We start from the raw sequence: 27,882 nt of genomic DNA on the forward strand, positions 1-27,882 counted from the left end.
AGGTGACATATACAGCACGTACTTTGATAACAAATTTACTTTACACTTTGAACAGCTCAGTCACAATTAACCCCTGGAATTTTCTGGGAACGGTTATCTTCATCTCCTCTTACATTTGCAATGAATAATGATGATCATCCCCTGAAGCGGTTATATTTGATTTCTTTAGACACTTTATTCACTTACGGCTCATATTTGCTTTGAGTTTAAGCGCTAGAGCTGATATCTCACTAAAATAGATAACCATGTCATTAAAATCTCATTATAACAGTTATTTCAGGCATGCAAGACCATATTTGAACTTGGCCCAGTCACAATTTGAGGTGGAATTAAACATTTATTAGAGCAGAAGTCAGGACATGTAATGAAGCTCAATCCAATTGTACTTTTGTTTGTTGTCCTAAATACTGGAATTTGACACAAGACTCTGATTACTTGCAAAACCACCAGAAAAACCGGTTTCACAAACATGAGAAAATCTGCAGATGCTGGAAGTCCAAAGCGACACACACAAAATGCAGCAGGAACTCAGCAGGCCTGGCAGCATCTATGGAAAAGAGTAAACAGTCAACGTTTTGAGCCAAGACCCTTCATCTCTGCTTGAAACTTTAACTGTTTATTCTTTTCCATAGATGTTGCCTGGCCTGCTGAAGAAAACTGGATTCCCTGAATGCTCTACATAGAAAACATAGAAATATACTGCACATTACAGGCCCTTTGGCCCACAATGTTGTGTCGACCATGTAACCTACTCCAGAAACTGCCTAGAACTTCCCTACCACATAGCTCTCTATTTTACTAAGTTCCATGTACCTATCTAAAAGACTCTTAAAAGACCCTATTGTATCCACTTCTACCACCTTCACTGACAGTGCATTCCACGCACCCGCCACTCTTTGCAGAAAAACTTAGCTCTGACATCCGCCTTCTAGCTTCTTCCAAGCACCTTAAAATTATGCCCTCCTCGTGCTAGCCATTTCAACCTGGGAAAAAGCCTCTGGCTATCCACATGATCAATGCCTTTCATCATCTTATACACCTCTATCACGTCACATCTCATCCTCTGTTACTCCATGGGGAAAAGGTCATGTTCACTCAACCTATTCTCATAAGGCGCCAAAAATAAGACCACAAGATTTAGGAGCAAAATTAGGTGTTTTGGCCCATCAACTTTGCTTTGTCATTCTATCAAGGCTGATTTGTTTTCCTGCTCAACCCCAATCTACTTTCTCCCCACAACCTTTGACACCCTTACTATTCAAGAACCGATCAACATCCACATTAAATATATCCAATGACTTGGCCTTCACTGCCATCTGTGGCATTGAATTCCACAGATTCACCATTCACTGGATGAAGAAATTTCTTCTCATCTCAGTTCTAAAAAAGTGTCCTTCTATTCTGAGGCTGTGCCCACTGGTCCTAGACCTATGGGAAGCATCCTCTCCATATCTATACTCTCTAGGCCTTTCAATATTCGATAGGTTTTAATGCAATTTATTCCTCATTCGTCTAAACTCCAGTGAGTGCAGGCCCAGAGTCATCACATGCTTCTCAAATTTAACACTTTCATTCCTGGAATACTTCTCATGGACCTCCTCTGAACCCTCTTCAATGCCAACTCATTCTTTCTTAGATAAGGGCCCAATACTGCTTGCAATACTTCAAGTGTGGCCCGATCAGTGCCTTATAAAGCCTCACCAGTAAATCCTTCTATATTCCAGGCTTCTCAAAATGAATGGCAACATTGTATTTGCATTTGAAAATTGAGGGAACACACTCCAGTCCTCATCAAGGGATCAGCAATGGAAAGAGTGACCAGTTTCAAGTTCCTGGGTGTCAACATCTCTTAAGCTCTATCCTGGGCTCACCATACTGATGCAATTACAAAGAAGGCATGACAGTGGCTATAATTCATTTGGAGTTTGAGGAGAGTTGGTATGTCACCAAAGACTCCAGCAAATTTCTACAGAAGTACTGTGGAGAGCATTCTGACTGGTTGCATCATCATCTAGTATAGAGGGGTCACTGCACAGGATCACAAAAGAGTAGGTTGCAAACACAGCCAGCTCTGTCGTGGGCAGAAGCCTTCCCAGCAATCGAGGACATCTTCAAAATGCAATGCCTCGAGAAGGCGGCATCCATCATCAAGGACCCCTACGTCCAAGGACATATCCTCAATGCACACTACCTCACTATTTCTCCTTGTCTTTTTTTTTGCACCACTAATTTACACTAATAGATACACATGCACACCATAACATACGTAGTATTATAATATAGTGTTTTATTTTGTATTGCACTGTACTGCTGCCACAAGATGATGATATATGCCAGTGACGTTAAACCTGATTCTGATTTTGTTCCTAACAGCCGAGGGAATAAATCTGCATTCAGATGAACAAAAAAAAGCTTTTAGATTATAAAATCTTTGCTTTAATCACTCCTTTGAAAATCTCTGAAATTAAGTACACCTTTCAACCCACTGAGCTCGGGTCATGAAATTGGTAATAGCTGGCCATCACTGAGTACCACTTCTTTATAGAACACCACAGAATTTCGGGAATAATTTGACATCCTATAAGGATTACAGCAAAAAATTAGCTGTTAGAAGTAAAAACCGAAGTGCTCCAATCTCCAGACTACTGTCAATTATGCACATTTTATGCAAGATGGTCAGTGAATCACTTCAAGGACTCAGTGCAGGTTCACACACAAAATGCTGAACTTAGCAAGTCAGGTAGCATCCATGGAGAGGAAAAAACAGTCAACGTTTTGGGCCTTGACCTTTCATCAGTCCTGATGAAGGGTGTTAGCCTGAAACGCCGACAGTTTACTCATTTCCATAGATGCTGCCTGACCTGCTGAGTTCCTCCAGCATTTTGTGTGTTTCAAGCATCTGCAGAATCTTTTGTGTTAACTCTGTATAGCTTGACTGAAGGGGCTGTGAAAGAAAGCCATTTTATGTTGCTTTAAAATTGAGAAATATCAAGGAGTACTAACTATTCAATTAAGTATTAATTTTCCTTTAAATTGTATTTGATAAATATAACAAAGATCCTATGACAGAGGGCATATGACTGCTTGACAAAGCAAGCTTTATTTTGCTTGTGCAACCAGTGATCTGAAGTACAAATAACTCAAATTCCCACAGTATTAATTGCAAGCATTGAAATAAATTACTGATAGCACTGAGATTTTCCACAAAATTATTTTTTAATTGATATAATAGGGTTCCTCTTAAACCTAGTTACCTCTAAACCATACAATAAAACTCATTAATAAACTTCCCACACATAATCTTAACTGCTTGAAGCAACATTAACTCAACATATACCTCCCCTCCGCCATCAGATTTCTGAATGGACGATAAATCCATGTACGCTACCTCACTGTTTTGCTGCAGTTGTTTTGCACTGCAAATTTAATTTAATTTTTTATATATTTAATTTAATTTAGTTATATAAATATACATTTATCATCTGGCTATCTATGCATAATACTAGGACTTGCAGATCAATTTTTCCAGCAGTACGTTTAGGATTTTGGCCTAAACATATAATATACGTACCTATAATATACATGTGTCCTTCGCAAAGTTCTCCAAATCAGCATGGCTTGTTTTTAAACTTTATCTCACTGGTTAATTAGATACCGCAGTTATTCCCCTGGTTAAGGTGACACTGCACCAACTTTCTGCTTATGTAGATCAATATTAAATACCGAAATTATTACTTTATCATTACATGTAATCAACTTTCACCACACTGAGCCAATTACTGTACTTTCTGACTGGTGAATGGGTTTCCTAATCTAAATTCTAATCACCCTGTCATTCACAACAGACTTAGTAATGCTTCACTTGCACGGTATTCACATGCAAAATACCCTAAATAGGCCAATTACAATCCATCTCCTGTTCTTCGGTTAACCCGCTGAGAACTGAAGGACTATTGCAACAGCCAGACGCTAAATAATATAAAAAGAGAGGAGCTCTTTTGTAAATTAGTCAACATGTCTGTATGCCTGAATTTCTTTCACAGAGTCCGACATAGCAACACCCCCTTGTCTCAGTCGAAAGAGACAGAGGACACACCAAAGAGAGCAAGGCAGACAACTCCTGCGAAGCGGAAAATAAATCAGCTCACAAACACATTCTCCTGATAGCTCAACTTTTACTGGCAATGAAAAGAAATAATAAATTATGAAGCAATTTTTTTGTTTATTGTTGCTTTTTGAGAAAGAGGGAAAAACCTAAGAGTAATAAATAGAGGAAATGTCTTTAACAATCATGTTAAATTGAGCTTAGTTGAAAAGATGGAACAGGAAACACAATAAAAGTGAAGTTTACACCTCAGAAGTTAAAACTAGAAGTAGTCAGTTTTCTTTACTATGTGTTAAGGATAACAAAAATGTTAATCTTATTTGGAGCACAGACTTGATAGAGGTGTAGAAGATGGTGAGAGGCATCCAGAGCGGGTAGCTAGAGACTTTTTCCCAGGGTGCAAATGGCTAATACTACAGGCATAATTTTAAGGTAATTGAAGGTAAGTGCATGGGGTATGTAAACGATAGATTTTTTTTCACATAGCGAGTGGTGGGTGTGTGGAATGCACTGCCAGGAGTGATGGTAGAAGCAAATACGTTAGGACCATTTAAGAAACAAGAGAAAATCTGCAGATGCTGGAAATCGAGAGCAACACACACAAAATGCTGGAGGAACTCAGCAGGCCTGGCAGCATCTATGGAAAAGAGTACAGTTACGATTTCAAGCCAAACCCTTCATCAGGACATTTAAGAAACTCTTAGATAGGCAAGTGGATGATGGAAAAATGGAGGGCTATGTGGGAAAAAATATTAGATTGATCTTAAAAGATCAGCACAACTTTGAGGGCCAAAGGACATTTACTATGCTGTAATGGTCTATGTTTTATTTGTAATAGTTACCATTTGGATCAAAAATTGTAATTACTGTTTGTCATTCTCACAAATATCTTACAAGTAGATAGGGTATCTCACAGGTAACTAGGGTCGTAAAGAGAGCTTTTGGTACATTGGCCTTTATAAATCAAAGTATTGAGTATAAGGGTTGGAATGTTATGGTGCGGTTGTATAAGGCATTGGTGAGGCCAAATTTGGAGTATTGTGTCACCAATTTGGAGTATTTGGTCACCAAATTATAGGAAGGATATTAATAAGGTTGAAAGAGTGCAGAGAAGGTTTACAAGCATGTTGCCAGGACTTGAGAAACTGAGTTACAGAGAAATGTTGAATAGATTAGGAATTTATTCCCTGGAGCGTAGAAGAATGAGGGGTGATTTGATAGAGGTGTATAAAATTATGATGGGTATAGATAGAGTGAATGCAAGCAGGCTTTTTCCACTGAGGCCAGGGGAGAAAAAAAAAGAGGACTTAGGTTAAGGGTGAAGGGAGAAAAGTTTAAAGGGAACTTTAGGGCTTCTACACACAGAGAGTGGTGGGAGTGTGGAATGAGCTGCCAGATGAAGTGGTAAATGCAGGCTCACTTTTAATATTTAAGAAAAACTTGTACGGGTATATGGATGAGAGGGGTTTGGAGGGATATGGTCCAGGTGCAGGTCAGTGGGACTAGGCAGAAAAATGGTTCAGCACAGCCAAGAAGGGCCAAAAGGCCTGTTTCTATGCTGTAATGTTCTATGGTAAGTACCACTTAACAAAAAATGTTTACGGGCAAGAGATAGAGTGAGAGAATGTAGGGGGAAGGTGGAAAGTGTGAGGGAGAGAGAGAGGGGTGAGGGGGAAGGGAGAGAGAGGAAGAGAGAGTGGGGAGAGGGAGTGGGAGAGAGAGGGCAAGGGGGAGAGAAGGAGGGGAGAGGGGGAGTGAGGGAAGGAGAGGGAGGGGGAGAGAGAGGGAGAGGGGGGAGAGGGAAGGAGAGGGAGAGGGAGAGGGAAGGAGAGGGAGAGGGAGAGGGGGAGAGAGAGGGAGGGGGGGAGAGAGAGAATGAAAGACAACAACCATGCAGTTTCTTTATCATCTCTTTGTTCTATTCTTTTTTTGTACATTTTTCATCTATAACTCTGTTGCTTTCCACAAACAACTGGAGTCTGACCACTGATTGGTCTTAATATACTGAACTGCAGAACTAGCTTGAGGCACTAAGTCGTTTCCTGCTGCTTCTACTTCATCTGGGTTTGACCATCCAACTAAATTATGTTGCAATCATATTAGGCTCCCTGGTATGAGAAGGAAATCTTTGACCTCACAACCCACATTTTTAGGACCATGCATCTTATTATCCACCTGCACTGTCGTTTCTCTTCCACATTTTGCTCTGAATTCTGTTATTGCTTAACGTGTTCTACCTGATTGTACTGTATGGCACGGTAGTGTAGTCATTAGGCAATTGCTTTCGAGCAGGGGTTCCCAACCATTTTTATGCCATTGACCAATACCATTAAGCAAAACATCTGTGGACCCCAGGTTGGGAACCCCTGCCTTAGAGTGCCAGCCAGCAATCACTGAGCAAGGTTCAATTCCAGCCGCTGACTGTATGTCGTCTATTCATTCTCCCCGTGACCACGTGTGTTTCCTCCCATGTTCCAAAAACATTCGGGTTAGGGTTAATGAGTTGTGGGCATGCTATGTTGGCACTGGAAGAGTGGCGACTCTGGCAGGCTGCCCAATACAATCCTTGCTGATTTAATTTGACAAAAACAACACATTTCATTGCATGATTCTATGTACATGTGACAAGTAAAGCTAATTTTTCTTCAACTGTTGTAATGAATAGATCTGAATGTATAATGTGCAAGACAGTTTTTTTTTACTGTATGTTACAAATACAAATAGTTATAGAGTCATAGAACACTACAGTAAAGAAACAGACCATCGGCCCGTCTAATCTATGCCAAACTATTAACCTGTCGAGTCCCATCAATCTGTACTGGGACCACAGTCCTCCACTCCCATCCCATCCATGTGCCTATCCAAATTTCTCTTGTGTTGAAATCGAACCCACATCCACACTTTCGCTGGCAGCTCGTTCCACACTGATCGCCTTCTGCGTGAGGTCCCCCCATGTTCCCTCACATATTTCACCCTTCACCCTAGACTCACACAACCTCAGTGGAAAAAGCCTGCTTGCATTCATCATATCTATACCCCTTAAAAATGTTGTGTCGTTCGTTCCTTATGTACTCTGACGTTTGACCTGGTTGATCGTGGCCTTTCTATGACCATGATCATTCTAGGCAAATTTTTCTACAGAAGTGGTTTGCCATTGCCTTCTCCCAGGCAAGACGGGTGATAGAGATTGTCTGCCTGACATCAATAGTCATATAACCAGGACATGATATTCACCAACTGCTCATTCAACTGTCCACCACCTGTATTCATAGCTTCACGTGACCCTGATCGGGGGGCAAGGTAGGTGCTACACCATTTCCAAGGGTGACCTGCAGGCTAGCAAAGGGATGAAGCATCTTACACCTCACTTAGTAAAAGTATCTTTACTCTGCCACCCAATAATTTTGTACAGCTCTATCAAATCACTGCTCATTCTTCTATGTTCAAGGGAATAAAGTCCTAACCTATACAACCTTTCCCTATAACTCAGCTAATAGTTCACCAATTTAAAGTTGGTATATTACTCAACATTATAGGCCTGATTGTATCTCATATCCTTTAATGCACTCATGCAACAAAGATCATTGAGCTCACTGTTATAAATTTCAACTTACCAGCTACAAATATTGAGAAAAAACTGACCCTCTGGCTCTTGCCATAAAGGCTGACATAAGATTGAGGTACTTCCTATTCTCATCACGTAGTAACCTTGTTACACTCAGTGACTTTATATTACAAAACCCCAAATTCAGCTGAATGTTATGCTGATGGTGAATAACCATTAGTCCAGTGTTATTTTGGCCTGACCTGGAAGATTCAATCTATTACCATCATCCAATAGTTCAGAAAACTCTGCCATGAGATTTTTTTTGGAGTTTCTGTAGCTCTGGGCTAGCAACCCCATCCCATAAAAGCCCTGAGCTACAGAAACTCCAAGAGAAGATCTCATCCCCAGGAGTGGAAGTCTGGCCCAATACAAGAGAGCTGCTATCAGTGACCTATGACCCAGTAGGGGTGATGGGTAATATTGAGTAAACAATTAATAGTTATGAAATTAACATTAGGTGCAGGATGCACGATCTTGAATATAAAAAAAGAGAAATCATTCCGAACAGAATGTTTTAGAGAAAAGAGTAAGATAAAAGAAAAAAAACATTTGCCATGTGTAGCGAAGCATCAAAGCTTACAGTCAAATCTGTCATTTGCTTCAAATCAGATCAACAAAGATTGTACTAAACCTCTGGAATGTGGGAGGAAACCGGCGCACACAAAGGATACCCGCGTGGTCACAGGGGGAATGTACAAACTCCTTACAGGCAGTGGCAGGAATCAAAACCAAATGGTGATTGCTGGTGTTGTAAAGGGATTACACTAACTGTTACCATAAAACCATTAGACAAAGAAGTAGAATTAGGCCATTTGACATATCAGGTTTGATCCAGCATTCCATCATGGCTGATTTATTATCCCGCTCAAGCCCATTTTCCATATCCCTGTAACCTTTGATACCCTGTCCAATCAAGAACCTATGAATGTCTGCTTTAAGTGTACCCACTGACTTGGCCTCCACAGACATCCATATCCTGGCTAAAGGAATACTTCCTCATCTCTGTTGTAAATGAATACCCCTCATTCTGAGGCTGTGCTTTCTGGTCCTAGACTCCCCTATCATGGGAATCATCCTCACCATATCCACCCTTATCGAGGCCTTTCAATATTCAATAGGTTTCAATGAGATCCCCCTTCATTCTTCTGAACTCCAGCAAGGACACATCCAGACCCATCAAACACTCTTCACACGTTAACCCTTCCATTCCTGGAATCATTCTTGTGAACCTCCACTGGACTGATAGTGATCAGTAATAACAAGTTAATGATAACAAAACTCTGATTCTGAGTTACCAAGACAATCCAGACTTCAATGTATTGGCTCATATGAAGATCTACAACACATACTCCCCACTATGCTGCTGACATATCGGCCTAAATTCAATTCAAATTCCTAACTTTTGCCTAAAGTTCTCAACTTCCAGATGCACACGGTGAAAGCTGAGTTATATTGTCAGCTCAAGGAACTACTTTGAGGACAGCAGAGAAGCACTTTCCAGTTCCCTGATCAATTTTGTTTTAATAGTAACCATATCCACTATCCAGGCCTTGCTGTCTTCTCGCTACTACCATCAGGGAGAAAGTACAGGAGCCTTAGGTTCCACACCACCAGATTCAGGAATAATTATTACCCTGCAACAATCAGACTCTAACCCAGTGTGAGTAACTTCACTCACCTCAACTCTGAACGGATTCCACAACCTATGGACTGAATTTCAAGGTCTCTTCAACTCATGTTCTCAATATTGTTTACTTTTTCATTTATTGGTTTTATTATGTTTTTTGCACCTTTTCTTCTTTTGCACACTGGTTGTCAGTCGTTTTTGTGTGTAGTTTCTCACTGATTCTATTATATTTCTTTGTTCTGCAAGACAATGAATCTCAGGATAGTACCTAGTGACGTATACATGCTTTGACAATAAATTTACTCTGAATTTTTGAACTTTGAATAGTACTAGTTTCTCCTCTCTTGCCAATGAGTAAGAGCAGTTTTTTTAAAAATCAGTGGCCATGATTTCATGGCGTTACTGAGATCTGCAAGCAAAGCAACATTATAAAATACAAGAAATCAGAGTAAGAAATGAAGCAACACAACCTTCTGCCTAGAAGATGCAATATTGTAAAGACACATAAACACACAATTTAATAGCCTGTTTTTGCTGAGTTGAATGTTCTCACCACTTAGCCAGATTTTCAATCTCCCTCCTATATGCTGATTCATCACCACTTTTGATTTGCCCAAGGATAGTGGTGTTGTTGGCAAACTTAAGTATGGCCTTGGAACTGTGCCTAGCTCCATAGTCATAAGTATGTAGTAAGCAGAGTAGGGGACTAAGCATACAGTCTTGTGGTGCATCTGTGCTGACGGAGATTATGGAGGAGATGGTATTTCCAATCCGATCTGACTGGGGTCTGCAAATGGGGAAATTGAGGATCCATTTAAAGCTTATTGATTAGTCTTGATGGAGAGATAGTAAAGAAATCTGAGCTGCCGTCAATTAAGAGAATCCTGATGTATGCATCTTCACTGTCCAGATGTTCCAGCATCGCATGAAGCTATTAGCAGATCAGATTCCAAAACCAAAATTTGCCCTAAATTAGCCATAGTAGGAAGGGGAACAAAGGCACTGAAATCAATTTTGTTGGTGCAAACCGATCAGGACAGAGCCAAGTTTGAGGCAACAAGGAGCAAGTTGTCTCCGCTGTTCCTTTTGGGAGGAATTCAAGGCAGTAAAATCTTTAAGTTACTCTGAACAGTGCTTGTGGGCATGAACAGGTGACACTGTAATGATTTTTACGTATGGAATTGCAAATCCTTTATCCACCATTCAATCTATTAAATGATTTTATTTTGTTTTTTCCATTGTGAAATGATTGAATCCCTATGCAGAAGAAAACAAGGACAAGTGTTTTATCACTAAATCACTTTCCTTAGCGGCCGGTGAATTAAGAAGCATAGAATGTACATTGGACACCACCTGTACCTAATAAAGTGGCCACTGAGGGAATGCTTATGATCTTCAGCTGCTGTAGCCAGAAGCTTCAAGGTTTGATATGTTGTGTGTTCAGAGATGCTCTCTTGCACACCACTGTTGTAATGTGTGGTTATTTGAGTTACTGTCACCTTCCTGTCAGCTTGAACTAGTCTGGCCATTCTCCTCTGACCTCTCACATTAACAAAACAGTTCTGCCCACAGATCTGCCACCCATTGGATCTTTTTTGCTTTTTGCCCCATTCTTTGTACACTCTTAGAGACTGTTGAGTGTGGAGATCAGCAGGTTGTGATATACTCAAACCACCTGATTTGGCACCAACAATCGTTCCATGGTCAAAGTCACTTAGATCATATTTCTTCATCATTCTGATGGTTGGTCTGAACAACAGCTGAACCTCTTGATCATGTCTGCATGCTTTTATGCATTGAGATGCTGCCACATGATTGGTGATTAGATTTTGGCATTAACGAGCAGGTGTACAGGCAGTCCCCGGGTTAAGTACGAGTTCCGTTCCTGAGTCTGTCTTTAAGTCGGATTTGTATGTAAGTCAGAACAAGTACATCCGGCATTATTTAGCGTCAGTTAGTCAAAAGTTTGTCTTAGTATATATTTTACCTTTCTATGCATATAAAACACTTAAGAAACGTTTGTATTCCAATAATTAAACCACTGTGTTGCTTAGTAATAATTGTAGCTTTCATCGGGGCAGGGCTCCATTATTCTCACTTTATCCATTATCCTTTAAGATTGTTCTGATCATTGACCAACTGTAGCCTAACGCTTTTCCAATGGTGTTTCACCTCTTTCCAAATGCTTTATTATTTCCACTTTATTTTCAATCGCGATTACTTCCCATCAATGAAACAGAAACACTGCGGGCGGCAGGTTCCGAGCTGTGCCGGCTCCCGAAGTCTGCTGGGTCCTAAGGACCACCGCACTGAGCCACGTTAAGTGGAACCAATGGGGGCTATGCTGGGTTTGGGTATTTGACCCTCCACAATATTCCGCGTGGAAATTTAAACTGGAGGTGTCAGTGTTTTTTTTTACGAGGTCGAGTTGCGAGCTCGACATCAACCCGGCACAGATGGTACAGGAGTCATTGGATCGACATCAACCCGGCACGGGAGCGGCCTGTCACTGGATCGAACTCGGGGACACTCTGTTCTCAAGCCCGGCACTGATCTCACTGTGCCACCACCCAACCGGAACGGGCAGGGTCAGCGTGAATCTTACTAAGAAAAATTTAAGCCAAATACAAAGTTACACACTCAACACAGTATCAATGGCAACAACTTAAAATGGCAGACAGCATCGTGATCCATCTTAAAATGGCGGATGGCGTTCTCCTTCCTCGGTTCATAAGTACGAGTTGTCCGTAAGTTGGACATTCATAACTCGGGGACTACCTGTACCTGATAAAGTGACCACTGAGTGTATTAAAACAGATCATGCAATATTATAGCAGTGATGCACCATCAATAACTCACTCTGAGACGTAAGAAGCGAGATATCGGCTTTTATTGACTGGAAGAATGAACAACACTACATCCTGGAGAATGAGGCTGGGCTCAGGCCTCAATCGCCTTTATACAGGGGTCTGTGGGAGGAGCCACAGGAGCAGTCCAGACAGATATATGTAGTTCACCACAAGCAGTCATCTTCCTGATGGTTCATTGGGTTGATATACTGCTCAGTGTGTTTTTAATGTCTGTATAGAACAGGAGAAGTCTGAAATTTCTGAGAATGAGCCAAAATCTCTTGATCTTATTCTGAGCTGTAGCTGGACCTTGCACTTGTCTGAAGGATATAGGTGACATAATTAATTGAAATGATCTCTGTTTCCAAAATCCACACTTGCATTTGGTGTTTATATCAACCATCGGAATGGGCAGCACGGCAGCGTAGTGGTTCGCACAACAGTTTACAGTACAGACAACCCAAGTTCAATTCCCGCCGCTGCCGGTGAAGGAGTCTGTACATTTTTCTCATGACCGCATGGGTTTCCTCCGGGTGCTTTGGTTTGCTCCCACAGTTCAAAGACATACCAGTTGATAGGCTAATTGGTCAGTGTAAATTTCCCTCTGCTTAGGCTGGGATTAAATCGGGAAACTGCTGGGTGGTGCAACTTGAAAGGCTGAACGGGCCTATTCCACATTGCATCTCAATAATGAATAAATAAATTATTATTTTAATAATCTGTTCTGTTATAATATCTCTTATTTCCTCACAATGGTATTTCAAAAGTCACACCATAGCCAACAGAATGGACAAGTTTCTGGAGATTTGTATTATAGAGACCATAAGACTCTTGAGCTAAAGATACTTCTTCTCAACCTGTGAACAAATATGTGTCAAAGCTTTGAGGAAGCAGATCAGAAACATTCTCTCTAAACAGAACATTTTTAAACTAAGATCTCAAGGAAGTTTTGTTTAGAGTCATTTTAAACTGGAGCCACGTCAGCCAGAGCTGTGAAGGAGACATTTCCAAGACCACCTACTCTCCTCAAAGTAAAGTAAGGTAAGACACACGTCGGAACCTCACAGTGCTGGCCTGCAGTTACCTATCTGAGAAAATCTTCACCTTGGATCATCTGAAGCTTTGGCTTGTTTCTCCCTGATTCCATGGAAAAAAAAAGACCACAGCATACGGAGTAAATTAAGAACTTTAGAAGCGGGGCTATGAAAGAGATTGCAGAGTTGTCAGTCAAACAATATCAAAGCCCATCTGTGGCATTTAGAAATTAATGCCTGCAACTTGTACTGAGGATGGTAATATTTTCAAATATTACAAAGTACATTCAGGTTACCAACTATAGAACTGATTTTGGATATACGCTCTGCGGCCACTCCTGTACCTAATAGAGTGGCCACTGAGTGCATCTTTGTGGCCTTCTGACGCTGTAGCTCTTCCACTTCAAGGTTTAACATGCTGTGCATTCGGATATGCTCTTCTGCACATCATTGTGTAACGTGTGGCTATTAGAATTAGTGTCACCATCCTGTCAGCTTGAACCTGTCTGGCATTCTCCTCTGACCTCTTCAATGAACCCGCTGGTTTCTCCCACAGAACTCCCACTCACGCGATTTTTTTAAATTATATTTTCACACCATTTTCTGTGAACTCTATACAGACTGTTGTGCGTGAAAATCCCAGAAGATCAGCAGTTTCTGAGACACTCAAACCACCCTGCCTGGCACCAAAAATCATTCTACGGTCAAAGACACTTAGATCATGCTTCTTCCCCATTCAAACGTTTGGTTTGAATGACAACTGAACCTCTTGACCAGGTCTGTGTGCTTTTATGCATTGAGTTGCCACCACATGATTGGCTAATTCGATATTGGCATTAACGAGCAGGTGTACAGTTGTACCTAATAAAGTGGCCACTGAGTGTATATTTTTATTCTATCAGCGTGCTCAACTAATTTTACTGCTCAATAGATCGATAAATCACAAGAGTGAATCTCAGATACAATTATTCAAACACAAAATATCACTCAAAGGTGGGCAGCCACATGCAACTTCCTAAAAATATTTTTTTGGAAGGCTTGCACATTTGCTCTCTCAGGTGAGTACACTACTACTATCTGGAAGATAGCCATTTAACTCATAGTTGTTAGCAGTAGTCTTTTCTCTCCTTAAGATTTTTCCCGTCTACTCTGCAAATGCGTGGCAGAGTTCTACACCACTCATCTTTTCAGTATCTTGCTATAGTATACGTATGCTTGAGAAACTGAGCAGTATATTTCGTCAGGCAAGAGAGGCAGAAGAGATTGCATATGCTAGATTCTGGTATGACAAACAATCTGCTGGAGAAATGCAGCAGGTCGAGCAGCATCTGTGAGACAAACTAATGGCAACTCTTAGCTTTATTTGTCATATGCACTTTACATCGAGGCATACAGTGAAATGTGTGTAGTAATGGATCGGTCATACAATAATGTGTGGGACTCTGATTCTAAAACTGGATCAGGCTTGTATTTATGGTGTCTCTTATGAATTTGTATTTTATTTTGGTGAATGATGCTTGCCACTTGATCGTGCATTTGTAAGCAATCATATTTTTATTATTATTACTATTATTATTGTTACAAGCAGCAGTGGGAATTGAACCATGATCGTTGGTCACTGACACTGTGAAGCAATTGCGCTAACTGCTACAATTAGTTTCCCTTTCTCCCAAAACATCGACATCTATCTCATCAAGTAACATCATTGCTTAGGCGCACAATAGAGTATAATCAGGCCCTTAGCAGATAAAAACGTTCAATTTTCCAATAAGAAACTGATGACAAATTTCTCTTTGCTTGCCCAGGTACAATGACAATTTCAGCACCCCAGAGCGCTGCGTCAGGTGAGGACAACCAATTCAACACAGATCAGAAATTCAAGGCCTTCCCTAAGAATGTGGCATGAACAAGACAATGCTTTAAATCCTCACAAAAGAACAGAAACAAACCCGTCCCCATCTTCCGGCCTAGTGTAGCAAGTAGAAGAGGTTTAAACAACCTACTGCTTGTGAAACTGCACTCATTGTAATGGAGCTTGGAAGATGCAAACAAACAGATGAAGAGGCATAATTTAAAAGTAATTTTGCTCATTGGTTATGCGTCAGCATTTGTCAATTTATGCATAGTTTCTCACTACAGGAATGATGTGGAAGCTTATGAGAGGCTGCAGAAGAGATTTACCAGGATGCTGCCTCAATTAAAGAGCAGGTCTTATGAGGAAAGGGTGAGTGAGCGAGCGCTTTTCTCTTGGGATGGGGGCAAAGGAAGATGAGGGATGACTTAACAGAAATTATCTGAAGCATAGATCAAGTGGACAACCAGAGACTTTTTCCCAGGGTGGAAATGGCTAATAAAGGGGGCAAAATATCATGGCAACTGGAGGACAGTATAGGGGGAAATGTCGGAGATCAGCTTTTTACACACAGAGTGGTGGGTGCATGAAACACGCTGCCAGGGGTGGAGGTGGAGGCAGATACACTCTGGGCATTAGATAGTCACATGGATGATAGAGAAATGGAGGGCTATGTGGGAAGGAAGGGTTTGATTGATCTTTGAGTAGATTAAAAGGCTGGCACAACACTGTGGGCCAAAGGACCTGCACTGCGCTGTTTTGCACCGTAAGTTTGCAGAGCATGTCACGCAGGGACTTGGGTTACATCTTTTTTTGTGTGTGGGACTGTATGCTTGCTCGCTATTCTGCATGTGCTGCGTATGTTTTGCACCTTGGCCCTGGAGGAACGCTATTTCGTTTGGCTGTATTTATCTCTGGTTGAGTGATAATTAAACTCAACTTGAACTTCAATGCTTTATGTTTCATACAAGACAGTGATAATAAACCTGACTCTGATTTACCGGACAACAAAACTGGAAATGTTACTTACTGACCTCAGTAAGCTGCTTCATTTGGACTTACCTTTGATCGCATGCCTCTTCGCATGGCGATAAAATGGAGCTGGAAACAGAATGGAAAGAATTGTTTAATTTTTTTTTCTGCTGCATTTAATTTTCACCGTGATGATTGGGGAATGAAGTCAAAATGAAGCCAATGGATCCCCTTCACAGAGATGTGGGATGAGTGGAAAGGTGTCCATGGTCATGTATTGGAGGACAATGCACCGGGTCACCCTAACATAAATGTAATAAATATCCAACAGGGTAAAGCAGCAATAGTTTGTTTAAAAAAAAAGAGGCAATCAAAGTAATGAAAAAATATCATAAGAATTGCTGTGGTTATAAATTTATTTGGCAATAAACCATTTACAGCCACACTGCCCCAGCGACCCCAAAAAAGCCCCAATTAACCCTAACCTAATCACAGGACAATTTACAATGACCAGTTAACCTACCCAGTTCGTCTTTGGACAGTGGGAGGAAACCAGAGTACCTGGGGAAAACCCATGCATTCTACGGGGAAGATATACAGATTCCTTACAGAACAGCGCTGGAATTGAACTCCCAACACCAGAATGCCCTGAGCTGTAATAGCATCGCACTAACTACTATGTTACCATGACGCCCAATCTATTCTTGTTGTTGCAACAACCACCTAAATAGCCTATTGTTGACTTCAGGAAGGGGGAGAAGGTTGAACTTGGTTCAGTCTACACTAGGGGAAATCAGCAGTATCAGCAGTAGAGTGAGCCATTAGCTTTAAGTTCCTAGACATTAACATATCACATAGATAATATGCTAATTCCCAGGAACATGTTATGCTATGTTATGATATTTCAACACATAACCTAACACGTTAAGTTATGATATGTTAATGCCCAGCAGCCTGATGTTCCTGGCCAATAACATATCACATAGATGCAATCATGAAGAAAGTATGCCAGCATCTTTACTTTCCTGAAAGTCAAGGGGGTTTGGTTGGTCACTGAGCACTCTAACAAATATCTATGGTCATACTGTTGGAATACTCTGACTGTTCTGGTACAGCAATTTGAACGTGCAGGAAGATGCAGAGAGCAGTGGATTCAGCCCGGTACATCAGAGGCACATTCTCCCTGCCATCAGTAGTATCTCAACGAGACATCTATCATCAGCAGAATCCTGCCGAAGGGTCTCAGTCCAAAGCGTTGACTGTACATTTTTCCATTGATGCTGCCTGGCCTGATTGTCTCTCCAGCAGCATGTTGCATGTGTCGCTTGGCTTTCCGGCCTCTGCGGGTTTTCTCATTTGTGATTTAATCGATCATCGAAGATCCCCACCTTCTCACAGCTACAGAAGCCTGAAGTTCCACGTTACCTATTTTGAGAACAGCTACCCTTCAACTATTCGACCCTTGAACAAACAGACGCAACACTAATCTCTACCTAATATCGCAATACAATCACTACAATGGGCATTGTGTGCTTTTCTTCCAACTATGCTCTTTCTTGCAAAGATTATGCATGATTGACCTTTGTGCTTTTTTTCTCTCTGAATGATGCCAAGTGCCTGTGATGCTGCTGTAAGCTTTTTATTGAACCAGAGCATACATGCACTAGTACAAATGACAATAAACTCGAATTTGCCATTAAAATTAAAACAGAAAAGGATGTAAACATTGAACAAGTCAGGCACAGCTCCTGTGGAAGATGTGTTAATGTTTCAAACATGAGATCCTTTGTCAGAAAACCCCAGTGAGGGGTCACTGATTTGAAATGGATAAAATCGTTTCTCTTTTCACAGATTCTATCAGAACTGCTGAGTCTCTCCAGCATGTTCTGTAGCCAAAACTAATTATTGTTGTTGTCTGGTTCTGGCTGTAGGCAAACCAATTTTGGCAGTTCAACCACTTCTGCATCTGACCAATCAAAATATATTTTACCCATATACTTAATCTAGCACATGTTCTTATTTCCAAAGTATGCAGATATTTAACTACAATGCAGATATAGAGTAGATACCATCTACTCTCATGTGCAATGGTGAGCATTCTAACAGGTTGCATCACAATCTGGTATGCACAGGATCATAAAAAGCTGCAGAGATTTGTAAACTTAGCCAGCTCCATCATGGGCGCTAGCCTGCCCGGCAGTGAGGACATCCTCAAAAGCTGATGCCTCAAAGTGGCGGCATCCTTCATTAAAGAGCCCATCACCCAGGTCATGCCTGCTTCTCTTGCTACCATCGATGAGGAAGTACAGTATCCTGAAGGCACACACAACACAATATTTCAGAAACTGTTTCTTCCATTCCACCATCAGATTTCTGAATGGACAGTGAACCCATGAACACTGCTGGTCTTCAGTACCTCAGAGTGTATGAGAATGATGGTCGATCTCATAGAAATATACAAATTTATGAGAGATATGGATAAAGTGAATACATGGAGGCATTTTCCCCTCAGACTGAATGAGGCTAAAACCACAGGTCATTGGTTTAGGATGAAAAATAAAATATGTACAGATAATCAGAGGGGGAAACTACTTAACTCAAAAACTGGAGAGAGTGTGGAACGAGATGCCAGCAGAGTGGCCAAAACACTTAAGAGATAGCTGCATGGATGGAAGAAGCTCCACTGTACCAGACAGAACCTTAATGCACAACACTGGCCTTTACAACACTGAAACAGGTTCAATCAAAAACTGTGCTCAGAACAAAGCAGGTGAACTCCACCCTTAAATTTAAAAAAATTAAAAGATTATCAGGCGCTCCTTTAAAAAAGCATGCTTAGTAATTACATTTCTCCAAACAGCTCATTTGTTTCTGGATTTAAATTCTCTACCATTTGTCCATTACAATGCACTTTAACGCTGGGTAACTGGGAAAAATTAGTGACCAGGCTACCTACCTGGGATATAAATCAGGAGTTCTGCATATGCAGGGCCCTCAGAATAGTCAGGGGTCCCTCCCATGCATCCCAGGAGGTACCGTAGCAATAAGACAAGGACTGACGGACTGATGGGGAACAGCTTCTTCCCCAGGCCTTGAGGCTACTGAACTCTCTGCCACCACCCAGGTCTCATCACTTATGAAGCACCAGTACTATTATTCAGTTTATTTTCAATGTACCTTATTATTTGTTAATTTATTTGTGGTAATATTACTTTATGTGTTGTGCTTGCACCTTGGTCGGAGGAATGCTGCATCGCTTGCCAGTGTACATGTCAACGGTTGAATGACAATAAAGTTGGACTGGAAGAAGCAGCAAACCTGTGATTCAAAAATCTAAATACACCCCATGGACAAAAGGTTAACTAGACTGTGCTAGAGTGTTGTGAAATTGATCTCTATTACCAGCTACATTTCGTTTTTAATTACAAACTGGAAAATATCTAGAAACACATTAATACACAAGTACATGCAGTAGGAACTTCACCAAGTCAGCTGCCAAGACTTTAACCTTTTTTAAAGTCAAAAGTACGTTTATTATAAATTCAAATCACTACAGTACAATCACGTTACGAACAAAATCATGACTAACACAGGCTAGGGGGCTCCACTTTAGCACATTGCTATTACAGCCCCGCTGTTCTCTCTAAGCAAGTTTGTACATTCCTTCTCATGTGCACCTAGGTTCCTCCCACAGTCCAAAGACATACGGTTAGTAGGTTACTTAGTTGTCATAAATTGTCCTTTTTTAGGCTGGGCTGCTGGACAGTGAGGTCCCTGAAGGGCCTGTTCCATGCTGTATTTCTCAAATAAAAAAATAAACCAACACATTCCTATCCTCATTTAGGATGGTATTTAACCCCTGTGGTGCCTAATGGTGTCGCAATACCTCTATATTACCCACCTTTTTCCACAGCTACCCAAGCAGGGACATACCCCTTGAACATTACCAAGCAAAACCCTCCGCTGCCTGTCACCAGACCGGGGAGCAAGTTAACTAGGACAACCTCCTTCTTCCCTGCATCTCTCCGTACGGGATGACCAACGATGGGAGGGTGGGGCTAAAACGTGAGCACACAGCTGTCCACAGTTTACATAGACTTGTGACTCCATTTACACGGACTACTTTAAGAAAATTGTCTATCGGTGATGACGACATACATACGTTACTAGATATTTTTTAAATGTATTCTGTCCAGTTTAAGATTAACTTCATTGTCAGCAAAGCTCAGGATTGTAATCTTCTTACCTGCCTCAGTTTCCTCTTCCTGCTGCAGTCTTTTAGGAAGACAAGTTTGCTGTCAGCAGAAAACTGATTTACTGCATGTTCCCTTCTACTTTCTCTGACCTTGATCGCACCCTTGCTGGCACTTCATAGTTTTTGTACTTGTAAAAAGGGCCGGCACTATGAGATTAGCACTGATTCCCTCTTGCACAGAAATGCTGCCGCAGTCTTAAAATGGTTAATGTTTCGTTAACATGACTATTCCTCAAAATATGTAAAACTGTATTTGAGATGTAAACTGCTTCTGCTTTGCTACGAAACTTCAAACAGGCAAACGTTATGTAAAGTGAATGACAGTGCTACTGCAAACAAATCAAAACGGGGCATAATGCAGACTTAGGAACTCTTCTCACTTCCCTTTTATGAAAATGTGAACTGCTGGGGAAGTTATAATTCTGTTGAAAAGATCTGGTAAACCACCAGAATAATGTGTCACATTACAGCACAATCTTCATTTTGCTGCATCACAAAGTGTTGTTACAACGAGAACTTGAAACACTACTTTTGTTATGGAATCTCATCATGCAGTCTATTATAAAGTTGTTAAATTATACACTTAGGATTTCAAGTTCTGCATTATAACAAACTGTGCTGAATAATTCAAAGATACAATAAACGAACTGCTTTTAAGTAAGCGATGTTAAGCAAGCAAGTAGTAATTTCATGCTGCAGGAAATTAGCAAGCAGTAATTACTTAGGGTGTCAAATGTTACGGGGAGAAGGCAGGAAAATGGGGTTGAGCAGGATAATAAATCACCCTGATAGAATGGCAGAGCCTGAATGGCCTGATTCTAATCCTATGTCTTACAGGACTTTTTATTCCCTCAGCTGTGTTTGGTCCCTAAGATTATAGCTCATCTATACCTCATGTCCATTTCTTTACCTTGGTCTTCAGCATCATTATGTGCCATGGCATATCATGTGGGCGATTATGCTCTTTCTACGACCATGATTGTTCTTGGCCATTTTTTCTAAAGAAGTGGCTTGCCATTGCCTTCTACTGGGCAGTGTCTTTACAAGACGGGTGACCTCAGCCATTATCAACACTCCTCAGAGATTGTCTGCCTGGTGTCAGTGGTCACATAACCAGGATGTGACATACACCAGCTGCTTCATATGACCATCCACCACCTGCTCCCATGGCTTCTTGTGACCCTGATCAGAGGGATAAGCAGGTGCTACACCTTGCCCAAGGGTGACCCACAGGCGAGTAGAGGGAAGGAGCACCTCACACCTCCTTTGGTAGAGACATATATCCACCCTGACACCCTACCTTTGTTAAATCTCGCTGATCTAGAGTGAGTGTACAGGATTTACAGAAGCCAGAAGACCCACATTCAGAGTTTAAGAACAGCTTCTTCCCGTTCTTCTTAACCGTCAGATTTCTGAATGGACAATGAACCCATGAACACTCCTGCGCTATTTGTCCTCTCTTTCTGCACTACTTATTTTAAAAATATATATCTCATTGCAATTTATAGATTTTCTATGTATTGCACTGTACTGCTGCCACAAAGCAACAAACCTCATGACATTTGTCAGTATAATAAACACAAGATTCTGCAGGTGCTGGAAATCCAGAGCAACACACCACATGCTGGAGGAACTCAGCAGGTCGGGCAGCATCTATGGAGAGGAATAAACAGTTGACGTTTTAGGCTGAGACCCACCATCAGGACTGTTTATTCCTCTCCATAGATGATGCCTGACTTACTGAGTCCACTTCATGTGGGTCAGGGATAATTAATCTGATTCTGAATCTGCCTTTAACTTTTGAAATTCTATTATCCTTAAACATTTTAATTGACCTAGATTCTAAATCTAAAACTAGAATCTCTCTCTACATTAAAACATTTCTTCATCTCAAAAAATCAGGTGTAATGTCATCTGCCTATGTCATGAAATTTGTTGTTCTGTTGCAGTGGTACATTACAGGTGCAATACAGAATAACAAAAACTGTAAATTATAGTAGGTATACATTGTATACAAAAAAGGTTAAATTAAATATATAGGGCAAGAAAGAGAACAAAAATAGTGAGGTACTGTTCATGGAATCAATGTCCATTCAGAAATCGGATGATAGAGGGAACAAAGCTGTTCCTGAACTGTTTACTTTATGTCTTCATGCTTCTGTACCTCCTCCTTGATGACAGCAATGAGAGGATGGCATGTCCTGGGTGCTGGGACTCCTTAACGATTGATGCTGCCTTTTTGAGGCATTGGTCCTTGAAGCTGGAGAGGCTAGTGCGCATGATGGAGCTGATTAAGTTTACAACTTCCTGCAGCTTACTTCAATCCTGTTCAGTGACACCCCCTCCCATTCCAATCAGTGACGCAGCCAATTAGAATGCTCTCCATCATACATCCGCCTAAATTTGCGAGTGATTTTGGTGACATGCCAAATCTCCTCAAACTCCTAATGAAACATAGCCATCGCACCTTGTTCTGATTTATTGCTCCGATCACAATCAGACTGAATCGCAGTAGCTGTGGGACAAAGAACCTGCTGGTGGCGGAAGATGACAGGCTATCTTGGGGTTAGAGGACTGTGTATGTGCGTGAGTGGGTGGGTGGGACAGAGGGAGGAATGGGGCTTGTTTTACTGTTGTTACTTTGTTGTTTGCTGTCTGCCATCTAGTAGTGTTCTGTGCTGTGACAAGCATTGTGGACACACCGTGCTGGTGCTGGAATGTCTGCGGTGATACTTGTGGCATGTGTGTTGGCTGTTACTACGAGTGACACTTGTCACTGTGCATGGGAAAAATAAAACTGATTCAGAATACTACTGGACAATTTCTCAACCACTGACCAAGGCTGAGGTATCAAAGTCAGAGCTGAAGTTCTCAGCTACCTTAAACCACAAGTGCTAAGTGGAAGACAGATCTCCACTTCCTCTCTCAGTCACAAAACCAAGGGTTCAGCTAATATGATTAATTCAGTTTGACATCAGACACCAGAATACAACACTTTTTGACAACATCCCAGCTCCAATGTTGAAAAACCTGTGGTTCAACACTCGCTTTCCCCTTAACAGTACAGCCGCAATGCTGATGTCAGAAAAAAACCCAGAAAAATATTCATTCACTAAAAAGAGGGAACATTTCAAATCTATTGATCACCCCCCCGCCCCCCCCCCCCCGTGATGCGTCTTCTCCATCCCTTTCTCCCAAAGTCCACTCTCACCTCTTAACACAATCCTCCTTCTTCAGGCCTTTACCTCTTCCATCAATCACCTCCCAGCTTCTCGCCTCATCCCTGCCCCCTCACTCACCCACCTTCTCCTTCTACGGCTTCCCCTAAAACCTGCCAGCTTGTACTCATTCCCCTCCTCCCACCTCTTTTGTCCAGCTTCTGCCCCCTTCCTTTCCAATTCTGATGAAAGGTCTCAACCTGAAGCCCCAACTGTTTATTCTTCTCTATGGAGGGTACCTGACTTGCTCAGTTCCTCCAGCATTTTGTGCATGTTCCTCAAGATTTCCAGTATCTGCAGAATTCCTCACCTTTATGAGATACATCCTTTACTTGAAGATAATATAATAGAAATTTTGAGAGAGAAAATGAGACTCTCTTTGTGGGAAATTCAGTTCTGAAAGCTATTTCCTCCAGGTGCTCTGGTTTCCTACCACATTTCGATGATGTACGGTTTGGATTAGTGAGATATGGGCTGATACATTGGTGCTGGAAGCATGCAACACTTGTGGGCTGCCCCCAGTATTATCATCACTGATTTGATTTGCTTCAAACAACACATTTCACTGTATGCTTCAATGTATATGTGACAAATAAAGCTAATCTTTCAATCTTTTATCTTTTCTTCAATTATGATTATTTCACAATTAAGGGAATCAAGAGAAGTGGAGTGGAAAGGGTGGTCAACCATGATATTTCTGAATACCAAATCAGGTACAATCAAATGGCTTACTCATGTTTCCATTTCTTAAGTTACCAAAAACAACATCACTTTTACAATTTTCTATTGTATTATCTTAAAAGTCAATGTGTAATATGAACTAGATTTTGGTCATCTGTATATCTGGGTAAATTCCACTGTTTCCCACAGTGGGTGAGGCTAGGACCAGAGGACACAACCTCATAATGGAGTGATGCCCCTATACAACAGAGATGGGGAGGAATTTCTTTAGCCAGAGGGTGGGGAATCTGCGGGGATCATTGCCATAGATGGCTGTGGAGACCAAGTCATTGGGTATATTTAAGGCAGGGGTTGCTAGATTATTAATTGGTCAGGACATGAAGGGATACAGGGATAAGGCAGGAGATGAGGACTGAGAGGAAAATTGGATCCGCCATGATGGAATGGCGGAGCAGACTTAATGGGCCAAATGGCCTAATTCTGCTCCTGTCAAAGTCAAAGTAAAATTTATTATCACAGTACATATATTGCTAAATAGTACCTTCCAATCAATTTTCTTGCAGGCAATTACAGAAAAATAAAAAAATACGATAGAATTAATTTATTTTATTATTTATTTATTTGGAGACAACACAAAATATGCCCTTCCAGCCTTTTGAGCAACACTGCCTAACAGCCCGATTTAGCCCTAATCTAATCATGGAACAATCTACAATGGCCAATTAATCTACTAACCGGTGCATCTTTGGACTGTGGGAGGAAACTGGAGCATCCAAAGAAAACCAACACATTCGAATGGGAGGATGTACAAACTCCTTACAGAGGACGCCGGGACTGAACTCCAATGCCCCGTGTGGTAATAGTGTCGCACTAACCAACTTTCACTCCTATGTCCTCTGGTCTCCCAGTATGATAGAAATACAATGATTTCCCTTTGGCAGACACAAAGTACAGTTCCCATTTCCCCACACTGAATTCCAACTGCTATTTTTGCTTATGCAATGAGACTGCAAACATCCCTTTGTAACTTCCTTCGCCTGTGTCAGAAATACTCTCCGTCAATAACATCACCAACTGGCAACTTTAAATCCCTCCACCCCTCAACACACACATACACACACCCAAACACACACACCTGCACACCTCCAAACACAATCAAACACACACCCCTAAACACAATCACATACCCCCCAAACACACAATCATTAACACACTTACACCCAAACACACACTCACACCCAAAGACACACACACACACTCACACCCAAACACACACACATGCACACTCACACCTAAACACAGACACACACACACACACACAAACACTCAATCACATACACACAAACATGCACACACTCACACCCAAACCTGCCCATCACCTCCCACTGGTACCCGTCTCCTTCCCTTTCTCCCATGGTCCACTCTCCTCTCTTTCTTCTCCGGCCCTTTACCTTTTCCACCCACACGGCTTCGCCTATCACCTTCTAGCTTGCCCTCCTTCCCCTCCCCCCATCTTTCTATTCTGGCCTCTTCCTCCTTCCTCTCCAGTCCTGATGAAAGGTCTCAGCCTGGAGCGTCGACTGTTCATTCATGTCCATGGACGCTGCTGAGTCCCTCCAGCGTTTTGTGTTCTTCTGCAGAGTTTCCTGTGTCCATCCACAGAAGTTTTTGGTGACGTGCAAAATCCCCTTAAGCTTCGTAGGAAGTACAGACACTGACTTGTGTTGCTTCATGGTTGCATATTAACAAGGAACAAGGGAGTTTTCCCATATTATTTACTCATTTCTCCAAAATTAGATTATTGCATCATTTTCATAAATAACGGCTCAGCAATTCTGGACATAGATAAAATGAAATGAGCTCTTCCAGGGCTTGATGGGTCTCTGGAACTTTGTTTGAGAGTGCCTTACCCTTGCACTACACTTGCCTACACTTGCACTTTACATCTTCATTCCATTTTCCTGGAGTTGCTGTACATCAATTTGCTATCATATTTCCAGTGAGTAGATAGAACAGTACTATACAGTACAGGCCCTTTGGACCATGATGTTGTGCTGATTTTTTAAACTTACTCTAAGATCAATCTAACTCTTCTTCCTACATAGCTCTCCAATTCTCTATCATCCCTAAGAGTTTCTTAAATGTCTCTATGTACCTGCCTCTACCACCACCCCTGGCAGGACATTTCGTGCACATCTTTCTCTCTGTATAATAAACCTGACTCTGACTTTCCCTCAAACTTTCTTCCAACCATCTTAAAATTATACCCCCTGTATTAGCTATTCCTGTCCTGGGAAAAAGTCTCTGGTTGTCCACTCTATTTATGCCGCTTATCTTGTACACCTGTATCAAGTCACCTCGCATCTTCCTTTACTCCAATGAGAAAAGCCCTAGCTCACTTAATCTATCCTCACAAGAAAAATAATATTAATAACACATTTCAAAAGTACCTCAGTTTGACATTCCAGTAAAATTGGACACCTTTTTTCTTGAAGTCCTCCCACATGGTCAAAAATGGATCCCTTGGGAACACCAGTTGACATATCCAACCAAGGAACTTTTTCTTTATTTTGCTCTATGTCCCTTCTACCATGTAGTTTTCCTGTCCAAAGCCAAATACAACATCACTGATCAGAGCAAAACACACAAAATGCTGGTGGAACACAGCAAGCCAGGCAGCATCTATAGGCAGCATCATGAAACGAAAGATAGCAAGAGATTTGAAAGTAGGAGTTTCAGTTAGTCCTGACGAAGAGGCTCAGCCCGAAACGTTGACAGTGCTTCTCCCTAATAGATGCTGCCTGGCCTGCTATGTTCCACCAGCATTTTGTGTGTGTGTTGCTTGAATTTCCAGCATCTGCAGATTTCCTCGTGATCACTGACCAGAGAACTGGCAATAAGCCAGTTTTCATATATGTACACCCAGGGTAAATGTTTGCATTTGAGGATGGCTTGGAAGCAGAGCTAGGTGCAGGCAGGCTCATCTCACTTCAGATTCCAGGAGCTTTTAAATAAAACGTAGCATAGTGGTTTGCACAATGCTTCACAGTACAAGAGACCCAGATTCAATTCCTGCCACTGCCTTTAAGGAGTTTGTATGTTCTCCCCATGACCGTACGGAATTCCTCCAGGTGCTCTGGTTTCCTCCCACATTCCAAAGACGTATCAGTTGATAGGTTAGTTGGTCGTTGGAAATTGTCCCGTGATTAGGCAAAGATTAAATTCGGGGATTGCCGGGCAGCACGGTTTGAAGGGCCAGAAACGCCTACCCCATGCTGTATCTCAATGAATAAATAATTGAAAACTCCTCAGATGATTATTTGAAAAAAAATACTTCTAAATGTGAAAGAAAATCTGCATAAGTTTCAGTGTATATTAACAAAATGTTTTGAAAGATTGAAATGCACTGGCTCTTGGATTAATCGTTCATCTATAAAATATTTTAGTTTTGCCACTAAGTAAGTTGCTAACAATATACCGCTTGCATAAATATTGAGAACTTGATGTCAAATGGAGAGCTGTCAACATTAGAGAAATGTTAAAATGACATTTAGGATTACGAGAAAGAGCTCCATTTGCAAGTCCTTTTGAAAATGAGTAAGAACTTTTTTTTAAAAACCATGCACACAGTCAAAACCATTTTTTTCTTTAAATGGAAGATTATTGTCCCCTTTATTGCATT

The 27,882-nt window shown here is 41.3% G+C and overlaps 1 protein-coding gene across 10 annotated transcripts in view; it reads right to left on the reverse strand.

The window, feature by feature from the left end:
• LOC140737630 (transcription factor 4-like) overlaps positions 1–27,882 on the reverse strand; it is a 653,305-nt gene that overhangs the window by 286,265 nt on the left and 339,158 nt on the right. For 8 of the 10 annotated variants that reach the window (XM_073064119.1, XM_073064122.1, XM_073064118.1 and 5 more), the window contains one exon: positions 16,137–16,175. The exons of the other annotated variants lie outside the window; for them this stretch is intronic. In XM_073064119.1, the coding sequence (XP_072920220.1) occupies positions 16,137–16,175 (39 nt within the window). The remainder of the gene's footprint in view (positions 1–16,136; positions 16,176–27,882) is intronic. 10 annotated transcript variants of the gene reach the window in all.

Source organism: Hemitrygon akajei, chromosome 13 (assembly GCF_048418815.1).
Source record: "Hemitrygon akajei chromosome 13, sHemAka1.3, whole genome shotgun sequence".
Classification (NCBI taxonomy): Eukaryota; Metazoa; Chordata; class Chondrichthyes; order Myliobatiformes; family Dasyatidae; genus Hemitrygon; species Hemitrygon akajei.